Source organism: Megalobrama amblycephala, linkage group LG6 (genome assembly GCF_018812025.1).
Source record: "Megalobrama amblycephala isolate DHTTF-2021 linkage group LG6, ASM1881202v1, whole genome shotgun sequence".
In the NCBI taxonomy this organism is placed as follows: domain Eukaryota; kingdom Metazoa; phylum Chordata; class Actinopteri; order Cypriniformes; family Xenocyprididae; genus Megalobrama; species Megalobrama amblycephala.
This window is the reverse complement of record NC_063049.1, coordinates 19,478,955-19,492,733: the sequence shown is the minus strand read 5'-3', so window position 1 is coordinate 19,492,733 and position 13,779 is coordinate 19,478,955. Positions and strand designations below refer to the sequence as shown.

The 13,779-nt window shown below is 38.7% G+C and overlaps 1 protein-coding gene across 1 annotated transcript in view; it reads right to left on the bottom strand.

Moving 5' to 3' along the window:
- Nucleotides 1-1,982: 1,982 nt before the first annotated feature.
- Nucleotides 1,983-13,779, bottom strand: part of wnt6b (wingless-type MMTV integration site family, member 6b) — a 28,910-nt gene continuing 17,113 nt past the window's right edge. Inside the window, exons 3-4 of the mRNA XM_048193242.1 lie at nucleotides 11,552-11,856; nucleotides 1,983-5,556 (exon numbers count right to left, since the gene is read on the bottom strand). Coding sequence (XP_048049199.1) covers nucleotides 5,095-5,556; nucleotides 11,552-11,856 — 767 coding nt within the window. The 3' untranslated portion in view covers nucleotides 1,983-5,094. The remainder of the gene's footprint in view (nucleotides 5,557-11,551; nucleotides 11,857-13,779) is intronic.

Here is a 13,779-nt window from a genome sequence, read left to right as displayed (position 1 = left end):
TGAGACTGTTTCAACCCTCCTTGAATACGTGAACTTCCATGCCCTGTAAATATCACTGTAAAAAAAAAAAAAAAATTAGCAGTAACTCTTACAATAGCTAAATAGGCCTATATTCAGATTTTTACTGCAATTACTGTTTAGATGAATCTGGGATAATAGGCAATGCAAATTTGTATTGTATTGTATTAAATTTGAATTCACATGGATTATCCCAGGTAACAGGGAACGTTGTTGGACAGCGTTTCTCAAAGTTGTGAACAAACGTTCTTTAAGTAACGTTATAGAACTTTAAGAGTTCTCTAGTCTTTAATACTGTTTTCAAAATTTTAGCACAAAAACGCTATTTATACATCGTTCATCAAACGTTTTATTTCTGAAATGTTTTAGTTGGACATTAATCTAACGTCTATGTAACTTTTCAGAATGTTCAGAAAACATAAGTTCCCATAATGTGAGCAAAATAATGAAATGGAATGTTCCCTTAATGTTTGCATTGAGCATTCAGAGAACATTCAGAAATGACATTTTTATAACGTAATGGGAACGTTAGCAAAACGTTCTTAGAACATGTTTTTTTTAGTTGGGATGGGGATTATAGTGTTCTCTTTGTTTGGGAAAATTGGATTGATTTGGATTGGACTAATATTTTCTGAGCCTGGTAACAGTTACAGAAAAATAAATGCAGAAAATAAAGTTTACTGATTGTTTGGTAACACTTTACAATATGGTTCATTAGTTAACATGAACTAATAATAAACTGCACTATAGAGCATTTATTAATGTATAGTACATTATTAAAATCTTGTTAACGTTAGTTAATGCACTGTGAACTAACATGAACAAACAATGAACAACTGTATTTTCATTAACGTTAACGAAGATTAGAAAATACAGTAACAAATGTATTGCTCATGGTTGGTTCATGTTAGTTAACTAATGTTTAACTAATGAACCTTATTGTAAAGTGTTACCGATTGTTTTACAGTAACTTATTAAATTTACACTATGTGTGGCCATGTTATAGAATAAAAGATAATAAAATCTGTTATTATAAACGATCAGGGGTAGGGCTGCCATCAGGGGAACAACGAGGAACATTGTCCTGGATCATGCGATGATGGAGGCCCATCCATGACAAAATCTGTCCTGGGCCCAGTAAATTTTAGCTGGTATTTTTTAAGGTGTTTTGTGGTGTGCTGAGAGATACAAGCATACAAAGACGAACAATTGTAATAATAATTTTAATAAAAATAATAATAAAAATTACAAATGTCTTAAAGGTGCAATATGTAGTTTTTCGTCCACTAGAGGTCGCTTATTCAAAACAAAATCGTAGCTTGATGACGCCAAGTTTGAGCGCGGAATCTTGGGAGATGTCGTCTTCACCTCACAGCCAGAGGAAAAGAATCGGGATAGGACTCGAGCAGAAATCATGTTCATGGATGCTATTATTAACGTTACTGTAGTATGAAGCAGAGCAGGCGCCGCTCCCGCTTTTTCCAGTCATGAGTATGAGGTAACACAGCTCTGTTTGTCATATTAGATACATTTGACTGTGTTTAAAAGTTATGTTATAATGTAACTCTGTGCGTTCACTCAGCGGCTGCTGTGAGACACTGTTGCACACTGCAGTAAGCTAGATCGATTTAAGAATCATATTATATTATCATATTAAAAGCTGGATGTCTTGTGTTGATAAATGGCATGCAATTAATTTAAAAATGTATTGTATGATGGAGAAAATTCTGTTTTACTGTTACTAAAATATAAAGCTGCATCTGATTATGCTATGTTAGCTACTTCACAAAATACAAATAGTTGGAAACATTTGGGATATTTTAAGTACTTAACTGACCAAAATATATAACACTGGCCCATGTGGTTTTTGGATATTTTACTGCAAAAATCTTACATATTGCAGCTTTAATGTCTTAACATTAAAACACAACTAACAATTTAAAAAAGTGAGAAAAAAAAAAAACAAACAAACAAATTTAATGTATTCTTGCCATTCATGCTCAGAACAAAAGTATCAACATAGTATTATGGACACTGTTACAGTTAATGTGTAAATATTACTGTAATGCACTGGACCTGTTTACAGTTATTTAATTGTAATAAATTTTACAACAACTACTGTAAAAATTGCTGTCAATGTACAGCAGCTAACAGCCAGGAACATACCAAGTACAGGCTAAATTTTGTACAGTGCACCCTTCCATCCAATCATGTACCTCAGAGTCTGACAGATCCTAGGTTGTAATTAGACCGATTACCTCCCGATAAAATCTCCTGCAAGGTTTCAGAGCCTTTATTCACAGCTCGACTTTTATGAGTATGTCTTCATAAAGCAAGCATCTCTATTTAGATAAAGACTGGTTGTCAGAACAAGGGGGGCGCTTGATGGTATTATGTTACCGTTTTATTCACTCAGGTTGTCCACCACACACATGCACCTGTGTACACAGACATGAACCATTTTTGTCTGTGCCTTTATAATGAGAGAAGACTATATACTGATTTAAATCCTCCTGCAAAATCTCCATTAATGCAAAATGTTGAATCATAAATTCATTATTCAACAGCTAAAATGATTACCACCTGTAGATTTGCAACTGGAGTTCACCGTCTCTCATCTGAGTGTTTTTGATCCTCATTGTCTAGATCAGAGGAAATGAGAGTGTATCCCATCATGCCGTGTATCCACCCACAGTGGCAGGCCTTCATTAGTGCCCTGTGTGTTTTACTATCAGCAGGCAAAGACAGAACGATTGTCTCATCCTGCACATTCCACAGCCGCTGTGTGTGTGTGTGTGTGCGATTGAAACACAGCAGCCATATTAATACCTCCGCTTCTATAAATCTATTGGCTGTGGAATGACTCTGCTGTCGTCCTGCTCTGGGCTGTCTACCGTTGTGTGTCTCTCTCTGTCTCTCATTCCCTCACCAATGCTCCTGGCACATTCCCGGTCTCCATCTTCCCCTCTATCTTCAACATTGTTGGCTACACAGCCCAAATTCCTGGAAAATATGAACTTGTGCCGACTTGCAGGACTTATACTAATACAAAGGGAGTCTTTTCCAACTGCGTAAATAACTCAAAACAACACCTTTCTTCTGCTGAGTGGCAAAGCGGTACACTTGAAGCTGAAATCTCTGAATTGCTGTAGCGAAAGAGCGAGGTGGGAAGCATTGAGCCTTGACCCTGTGTGAAGTGAGCCAGTTAGAACAACATTTGTACGATTTGTTTAACGTCAATAAAAGGAAAGTGTGACATAAGCTTCATTATGCTGTCTATATAAATATCTCAGGCTGAAATGGGATCATATCTCCCAGTCAAAACGTCATGTGAGAGTTACAGCATTCAACCAAATTATCACTGAGGAAAAATTGGAGACAAAGAGAGACTATTGACAAACCTTTGGAAATGGACTTTGTCCATCAGTTTGAATATGTTAGAGAACAGTAGTCTCTTTATTTGTACATTTTATACTAAGTGAAGTCTCACTTTGTCAATTAAATGCCTATTTCAACCATTTTTTATATATAATTCTGGGATGAATTATTGCAAGATCACTTTATAAACAATTGTTTTGAAGAGCAGTCGATAATCTTGAACATCTTTCCACCACACTTCTCAGATATGAGGTTGCATAATAGAGAGGAACTACACATTTAGAAGAGTCTACAGATAGAGGTGAATTCAGAGTGACTGGGACACTTTTTGCCATTGAGAAGACTTAGAAAAAGTGTCCCAATTAGCCTGAATTCACCCTAAGTAGAGCCGAATCTTATATTATATTTTGTGACATTGCCATCAATTGTCAGTCTCTCAAGTCTGCTATACTTAGTTGTATTTCGCTATGGTCTGTGGCTCATAAGCACAAACTCCAGATGATACCTTGCGAAGGTATTTTCCAAAAATGCAATACATTCCAAACAAAGGACGGGGTGCTTGAGATTAACACTTGATGAAAGTCTCATGGCTGACCCCTTAAGTAGCTCTGCATTCTTTATGTCTGTTTCTTAACATTTCTGTTTTCTGATTTCATTAACTGTACAGACTGCAGAAATATTCAGTTTCAAACATAATGCATTTGGATGACACTTAATTTATTTAACATGGTGCTGAAATGGTGTTTTGATGACCTACAGATATGAGGTCTATGGAAACCATGTAATTGTTAACCCTCCAGTGAGAGATCCATTGGAAATAAAACAATAAGGTCACAAAACAATGACAATTTCTCATGCATTCCTGTGATCATTGTCATTAATTATCAGTTGCAATTGGTTTTGAGAACTATTGAGCAGTGTTAGCATACTGAAAGGCATTATATATGGTCAACAATACAAGAAATCTTAACAAACATCCAAAACTGAAACAAAACACTGAAAATGCATTTCACTAAGGAGCAAACCAATGAAAAATAGTGATCAGAATCAGTAAAAGTGCATTAAAAGCCCCACAGATTAAATATCTCACAAACATAAAGAGTTTTTACATGTTGCTTCTCTTGCATTTGCTTTGTACCTTTGAGTTTAAGAGTAAAATGACCTGTTACCCTTTCTGTTAAAAGTTCTCAAAGTGCTTTTGAAAGAAAATAACAGGGCATTAGTCACAAAAGTAGTCATGATATTAAATGCTTATAAATAACAGTCTTTGTTTCATATCCAGAGATATGCCAAATATCCTTTCTTGATGTTCTGTCACTTCAGAGCATGAACAGCCATTACACAGTGGCTGTGTTGCTGATGTGGATGTGCTTCCAGCCTGAACTCATAAAATATATAGGGCTGATCTAACAGAAAAAGATGCACAAAAGCCTTCTCAATCTGCTGATAAGAATTTCTGAATGTCTTGACTTCACAGCTAAAGAACCCCTTGAGTCTTGAGTGGTCATTGAGACTAGCATCCTGGGTTTTTTGAGGGGTGAATCACAAGTCAGACACTCCTCTAGGCTTTTCCAAAGCCTCAGGGTTTGAAATGTGCATGCATGAATCTGGAATGTTCTAGATTCTTTTGTTCTGACACTGGCACCACATCCTTGTTTTGGAATCGCTCTCCTCAATCCCAACATCAAGGGTTCTCGGTTAGTGACACAAACTCAGTTCCTTCCTAACTGAGCACTTTTTACACTGGACTACGCAGCACCAGTGGAAACGGCAGAGACAATTTTCCTCCAGGACCACTGTCTCGTCCCGGTGACCCCGCTCACAACACAGAAGGTCACATCCGCTCACGTCCAACGCCGTGCTGTTGCACATTCGCCCGCGTGTGCCCAAGGAACCCGTCTTCCGATTGGGCAGGCAGAAGTCCGGTGACTCGGCCGAGTAGATGAGATCTTGCTTGTCCGGGGGTTTGATGTTCTGCCCCACTGGGATGAGAGTCTTACCGTCATTCCCACCCATCACTTTGGATGCCCCATTAAAGCGCTCGAGCAGGCGGTCGCCCACCTCGCGGAAGTGAGGCATTTTCTTCCAGCAGGTCCTCAGAGTGCAAGAGCCAGACAGCCCGTGACATTTACATTCAGTTCTCATATAATTCTTCACCGCCTGCAGTTCAAGACACAAAGATAGTTCAGTGAGATAAAAGGAGAAGCTATTTAGAAGGAATTTACCCTTGTCTCTCCCCTCCCTCTGTAGCCTCCAGCCACCCGAAAGCCAATCCGAGGGCTTGAAAACAGAGATTTGTACAGTTCTATACCTGTTTAAATTAACATCTGATAAATGCAGCATTAACATTTTTCTCGCTTTAATTCCAAACATGTCGTCGCAGGGCATTTAAAAAAAAAAAAACACTTTGATGTACTTTAGAAGAGAATCAGTATCTGCCAAACATGTCTATGCTCCCACCTTGCTCCTTAATGCCTATTTACCTGTGACTGACCCCATACTAATAGGACCTGAGGCTGTGAGGCAGTGACCCCTGGAAGATGAAGCACTACTGGTACTAGTGAATAACTAATGTGAGGATTTGGCCACTGGCCGACTGATGATTGCTTAAAGGAAATCATAAATCAGACTTCTTTAGACTTATGAAAAATAATGAACTTTAAAATAGTAAACTGAGAAAAGAGTAGTTGCATACATCTTAAGAGATTTTCAAAATGATCTAGCACACATACACCAGATATTTCCATTGTACAGTATTACAAAAGTAGTTACAATGTTGCATCAGAGATGCCACTATAGGCATCAAATGTAATTGCAAAAATAATGATTCCTATCCAAAAGGGTTTTTAAAACACTACTGCTGCGCTGTATAAAAGGTGTAACAGACACACTCACACTTAAAGGTCCCGTTCTTCGTGATCCCATGTTTCAAACTTTAGTTAGTGTGTAATGTTGTTGTTAGAGTATAAATAAAATCTGTAAAATTTTAAAGCTCAAAGTTCAATGCCAAGAGAGATATTTTATTTAACAGAAGTCGCCTACATCGAACGGCCAGTTTGGACTACATCCCTCTACTTCCTTCTTTAATGACGTCACTAAAACAGTTTTTTGACTAACCTCCGCCCACAGGAATTCACAAGAGTTGCGTTTGTAGAGTGTGTTTGTCGCCATGTCGTCGAAACGCTGTTATTTTCATCCCGCAGTCCAATCACCGGGTCTGATTCCGGCTCATATTGTTAGGGTAAAATTAAAGACATGTTTACAATAACACTGAGCGCATGCATCTCCACGTTATGGTAAGAGGTGTGACCTTTCCGGGCAAGGAGCGCTAAGCTGCACAACACAGGAACCGCTGGCACAATCAGAACTCGTTACGTATTTCTGAAGGAGGGACTTCATAGAACAAGGAAGTCATCAGCCCGTTTTTATGACAGTGGAAACAGCGGTATACAGATAAGTAAATCATGTTTTTTTTTACACACGAAACATGAACACATGTTATATTGCACACTATAAACACAATCAAAGCTTCAAAAAACCACGAAAACGGGACCTTTAAAGTTCTTTCTGCACACTATACTATATAAAAAAAAAAAAAAAAAAAAACTGTAAATACACTACTGTTCAAAAGTTTGGGGTAATACCTTTTAATGTTTTTTGAAAGAAGTCTCTTTCATAATACAGTAAAAACATCTTGGTTACGTATGTAACCGTCGATCCCTGAAGGAGGGAACGGAGACGTCAAATTGGGATCTCGCCTTAAAGCCCTATCACCTTCGAGTGTCAACTAAACAAGCCAATGCACATTGGCGTGCAAGATTTTCACATTCACATTCACATTCAGTGCACATTCAGGTTTTCGCTGAGGAACCGAGTTGGTGACCCAGCGCTCAGCGGTGGTACAGCAACTGTGGCAAAGGGATGAGACATCTCCATTCCCTCCTTCAGGGAATGAGGATTACATACGTAACCGAGATGTTCCCTTCAGTCAGTCACGTTTGATGTGACGTCAGTGACTGACGAATTGGGATCCCTATGAAAGCACCACTATTGCTGCCCCTTCCAGCGCCCCTGGAAAGCCACCTGATCCCCTGCACCTACTGGGGCGGAAGATAGGACAGGGCTTATGCAGAGAGAGTCAATTACTGTTGTTCCACTTGACCCATATAGTAAGACTATGGGATAACACTGGGTAAGCATGTCCTTCCTGCAAGGAGATATCATGTGGAGATTACACATATGGACTGGGCATTAAGGGCAGTACAACATATGGAATGTCTCTGAGGTGGCTCCGGCCTAGTTAGGAAGGAGACAACACCGGCAGGGATGGCAGATAGGACTCTGACAAGGGAAAGACATGGGCTCACTGACAGGGGAACTGTACCATGGAAGAATACACATATGGGATCACTGTGGGGATCACAACATGTGGACACCTAGTCTAGCACAGGGGTCAACCAATTGGCGTACTCATGAGTGTTAGGTCTGCCGTTAGATGCTTCGCCACGTCTGACTGCCGTGGGTGATGGAGGAACTCAACAGGGTTTGCCATGCGGGGAACTGAACTGAAGAGCTGAATACGCAGCAATATGACGCAGCAAGCGAGACACTGAGTGAACTCTCCAGTGTTTACTGGCTACTTGAGGCGAGTACACAGGAGGACACTGGCTCTACACGAAGGCTATAAAACCTAGCAAACGTGTTGGGTGTCGCCCAGCCTGCAGCTCTCCATATATCTGTCAGTGAGACATCCCACTCCTGGTAGGGTGAGCTCTCAACCTGAGGGGGGACGGCATGCCTTGGGTTTGGTACACCAAGACAATGGCAACCACTATTCAGTGTGCCAACCTCTGCTTGGAGACACCCTTTCCCTTCTGCTGGCCTCCATAACAGATGAAGAGCTGCTCTGAGGTCCTCAAGCTCTGAGTTCAGTCCACAAATAGGCGCAAAGCGCAAAAGGGACAGAGCAAAGCTAGGGCGGGGTCTGTCTCCTCCAGGGGCAGTGCTTGTAGGTTCACCACCTGATCCCTGAAAGGCGTGGTGGGAACCTTGGGCACATATCCAGGCCAGGGTTTTAGGCCAATGTGAGAGTTAGCCGGCCCGAATTCTAGGCATGATTCGTTGACCGAAAATGCTTGCAGATCCCCTACCTTGATGGATTTAATCTCCTCGTGCCCTCAGGAACCTGATGATCAGGTTGTGCTTTCCGAGAACATCTACAGGATCGTGATATGTGGCAATTGCAGCAACATACACTTTTAGGGTCGAGGAAAACAGCCTTTGCTCCAACCCTTCCTGGAAGTAGGAAAGCACAGCTCTGACCGGGCATCTCCAGGGGTCTTTCTGGTGAGAAGAACACCATTCAATGAACAAGTTCCACTTAAAGGCGTAGGCATGCCTTGTAGAGGGTGCTCTCGCCAAAGAGATGGTGTCTACCACTGCCTGAGGTAGATCACCTTGGGCCTACGCATCCCATCTAGATACCACACCTGGAGGTTCCAGAGGTCTGAACATCAGTAAATGTGTTGTAAACGTGTTGTAATGTCTTTAAACACAATTACATGCAACAGCGTGCTCCACCGGGGGGATCACCACATGCCCCTTGGCTGCCCCACCATTGAGGGTAGTGAGTGGGAGGAGGTACCAGACCGGTTTCGGGCAGAGAAAGGTGCTGTCTGTGATCTAGTAACCTCCTCATGTACTTCCGGAAAGAATGGCACTGGGGTGGGGGGCTGAGAACCAGCCCAGGCCACCCCGAGATACCATTCGTCCAGCCTCGAGGGTTCGGGACACTGTGGAGGTCTCCACTCTGGGTCAGGCTCTACTCTCACTGAAGGGGGTAACACAGCCGAGTCTTCATCCTCAGAGGATCGTTCAATCTCAGCGTGTTTGATGCCCAGACACATGAGGCAATGATCGTGATGGTCATCCGGCGCCAGGTAACGACCGCATCCAGAAACACATGGGTGGAATAACATCTTTAGAGAGACGCAACGTCACACCCTTGTTTTGCTCTTTTAGGGAAATTTAAGCTCTCTTTAAGTGCTGAAGCACAGCTGGCAGGGAATAGTACAGCCTACAGTGTGCACAAAGCACTTTCAGGCTGTATGGAAAGAGCAGGAAAATGCTCTGTAAGATCATGACCACGAGTGTTGGCTGCGCTGTCACACCAACACTGGATTTGAAGAGTCTTCTTCTCGCAGACACTCGTATAACACTCTTGAAGTGACAGGTAGAGCAGAACAGTTGAACCGCTCGGAAAAGTTGAATGCGTGTTGCACCCACTTCTGCATTTATACCCGCGCTGCGGGGCAGATCACAAGATGCAAATCTTGCACGCCATTGTGCATTGGCTCGTTTAGTTTACACTTGAAGGTGATAGGGCTCTCAGGTGAGATCCCAATTCGTCAGTCACTGACATGACGTTGAACGTGACTGACTGAAAGGGAACAGTAATATTGTGGAATAGTATGACAATTTAAAAGAATTTGTGAAGTTTATATTTTAAAATGTAATTCATTCCTGTGATAACATTCTTTGAAAACAGTTGTGCTGCTTAATTTTATTTTATTTATTTATTTATTTATTTTGTGTGGAAACCATGATACATTTTTTTCCTCAGGATTCTTTAATGAATAAAAAGTACCAAAAAAAAAAAAAAAAAAAAAAAACATTTATTTGAAAAAGAAATCTTTTGTAACATTAAAAATGTCTTTCCTGTCAATTTTGATCAATTTAATGCATATTTGCTAAATATTAATTTCTTTAAAAAAATCTCATTGACCCCAAATATGTGAACAGTAGTGTAGTTGTGTCATTCAATTAAATATTTAATCATTATTAAGTTAAACATGTTAATGCATTTAATTGATTTGACTTTGAACTGTTTCATTTTATTATGGGTGATTACTTTTGATTTACTACTGATGGCAACATTTAGAGCTGATTGGAAATGATTGGATTTGCAGCGCAATCATCCATGTTCATACAACCACTCACTTACACACTATAGTCCCTAGTGGGACTCAACCAATGGAGAAAGACATTCTTTATGGAAAATTCATTTGTATAACATATTTACAGATGCAAAGTTATGTTCATAAGCTATGAAAGTTTATTATTGAATTACTACATGTATTCATTTTTGTGTTTGCATTTCTAATGTGTTTTGATGCTGTTCATGTTGTGTAAATGTAAATGAGATGAGAAAAGTCCACAGCTGAATATCTACCTCTGTTCAGTGTTACACTGCTCTGCAAATTGCTTTCACAAATTGAAGACCACAATAATTACTTATTAAATAATTGATTTAAAATTATTTACTAAAATGCTTTATTGTTTTTCTACTTTGAGAGGAACTGGATGTGTTAACTCATAATAATAATTACTTGTTTAATTTAGTGTACATAATAATTCTGTAATTTTGAAAGCTCTAGTTTAAAAAAAAAAGAAACTCCTTTATATATTAAATTGATCTAGACAATAAGGAATGGAGAGAGTGGTGATTGTGGGAAACTAGTCTCAACTGTCTTCTTCAGCTTCTGCCAAGTATGTTTCCATAACATTTCCGAGCTCTTCCATGCTTGGGCTTTTGAAGTGCACCATCTGCTCATTTGAGCTTGACTATCTCTGAAGGGTTGTACAGGCAAAACAGCACACGACTGTGCTTGTATCATCTATGCATCGATGCAAAAAATCTATCTACAGTGATATCGTACCAAGAACATGAAAAAAAAACAACAACCAAAAAACATTATGCCAAACCTGCATGAGGGTGACAGGTACTAACTGAGGCTGCTGTTAGCAAAACATGCAAGTAAATACTGTAAAAGCTACCTGGCTAGTCATCACAATTCCTAATTGTATTTTAAATAATATTTAATATTTTTTAATAATATTACTCAGTACTTATTTGAGTAAGTACAATGTAACTATGTAACCTTAAAATAAAGTGTAACTGTACTATTTTATAAAAATGTTTACTTTATAAATGTCTTTAAGATATTTTTTATTATATAGGTAAGGCCAATTATTGGATTGCATTTATACCGCCTATAAAATATTGTAAAAAGCTATTAATAATTCTGTGTAAAAACATTGCAAGAATTGTTTTTTTATTCTTTTAAGATAAACAAGATAACATGAAATAACGTACCAGTCGTCCGGCCTCATTATTATGAAGGTCTATCAGTGTGCGGATGTCACTCTTGCCCTTCCTCCGTCTGGCATCCATGAACTGTTTGGACTTCTCGTAGCCGAACTCCACATCGTCCCCGCAGCCCCCCCACTCCCATTTGACCCCCTCGGTTGGGCCAATACTGGCTAAACGCGGGGGCGGCCCTCTGCTCCGTGTGGCCTCGCAGCCGCATTGCAGCAGCTCCCCCATGCTGCAGGCCTGGGTCACTGCATGTGTCACGCCCGCTGCTGTGATGGCATACACGAACGCTGTCTCTCGGATGTCTGTGAAGACACAAACACACACCCACAGACACACACACACATCAAAGTTAGCTTCTGATTGTTGGCCAGGCTGACTTACATCGGACTCTGATAATTCTGGCACTTTAGATATCCTAAAGCTGCATGGGCTATTTCTGTGACAAGGTAGTCTTATCCACAATGACAGCACTGTAGCACAACAAGCCACATACAGTATGATAGAATAAGCTGCATTGTGGATCAGTCCTTATACTGTTCAATTAAAGATTATATTCCATGATGTTCCAATATGTAAGAACTTGTTTTAAACAAACAACCAAAAATTGCCTGGAGAAAAAGACTGAAGAATTTTAAAATACTTATTTCAAGGCCTGGAAAAGGCAATCATTATTAAATAATTTTAAAAACATATCAAATTTCGCTTGTGAAGTACATTAATTGTAGATTTTATAAAATTAATATTGTTATTTAGCAAAGATAGTAAAGACATTTCTAATGTTACAAAAGATTTCTACACTAAAAGAAAAAAGGGAAATTATGGTGGTAACTTTCTGCCATAACATTATTCTTTAAGTTTATGACATTTCCTTTAACCGTAAAACACAACACAATGCAATGAGTGATTCAAAATACAGGTAAAATGTGAAATACGGAAAATTCCTTTATAATAACACAGTATGGGCCCTGTTTTTCCTATTTTTCAGTGCATTTCAATTAAAAAATGATGTTCTTTTGAACTTTCTATTCACCAAAGATGAATAAATAAATATACATATACCACAGTTTCCACAAAAAAATTATGCAGCACAACTGTTTTCAACATTGATAATAATAAGAAATGTTTCTTGAGCAGCAAATCACTATATTAGAATGATTTCTGAAGGATCATGTGACACTGAAGACTGGAGTAATGATGTTGAAAATTCAGCTTTGCATCACAGGAATAAATTATATTCCACAATATTACTGTTTTCACTAAATTTTAAATAAATTCAGCCTTGGCGAACATAACATTGAAAGAAATTACAGAAACCAAACTTTTGACTAGTAGTGCTTACATTCCAATTGTGTTTATATATATATATAGTGCTGTCTGATATGTTTTTACTAGCGGGTGCAGGACACTATAGTTCATTTATGTAAGTAAGGATAGCAAAATAAAGTAAACTGTGACATATTATACCCAAAAATTATTCATACAGTGGACTACCAGTAAAATTGATAAAAATTTGGAAACAAAAATTACACTTTGACCTGACCATGTTTTGCTTAAGTGTTATCTGACATAATTAAGTTTTTTTTTTTTTTTCTGACACAGTTTAACTCTGACATCTTGTCATATTTTATTACCATTTTTTGACTATAGTGAATAAACTGTAATAATGAATGAAATGTTTAATGTGTATATACACACACACACACACACACACACACACACACACACACACACACACACACACACACACACACACACAAGTACAGTCCAAATGTTTGGAACCACTAAGATTTTTAATGTTTTTAAAAGAAGTTACGTCTGCTCACCAAGGCTACATTTATTTAATTAAAAATACAGTAAAAACAGTAATATTGTGAAATATTATTACAATTTAAAATAACTGTTTTCTATTTGAATATATTTCACAAATTAATTTATTCCTGTGATGGCAAAGCTGAATTTTCAGCATCATTACTCCAGTCTTCAGTGTCACATGATCCTTCAGAAATCATTCTAATATGCTGATCTGCTGCTCAAGAAACATTTAATGTGTACAATTGTACAAAATATTTGTGTACAATATTTTTTTTTCAGGATTATTTGATGAATAGAAAGTTCAAAAGAACAGTGTTTATCTGAAATCTAATCTTTTGTAACATTATAAATGTCTTTACTGCCACTTTTGATTGATTTAATGCATCCTTGCTGAATAAAGTATTCATTTCTTA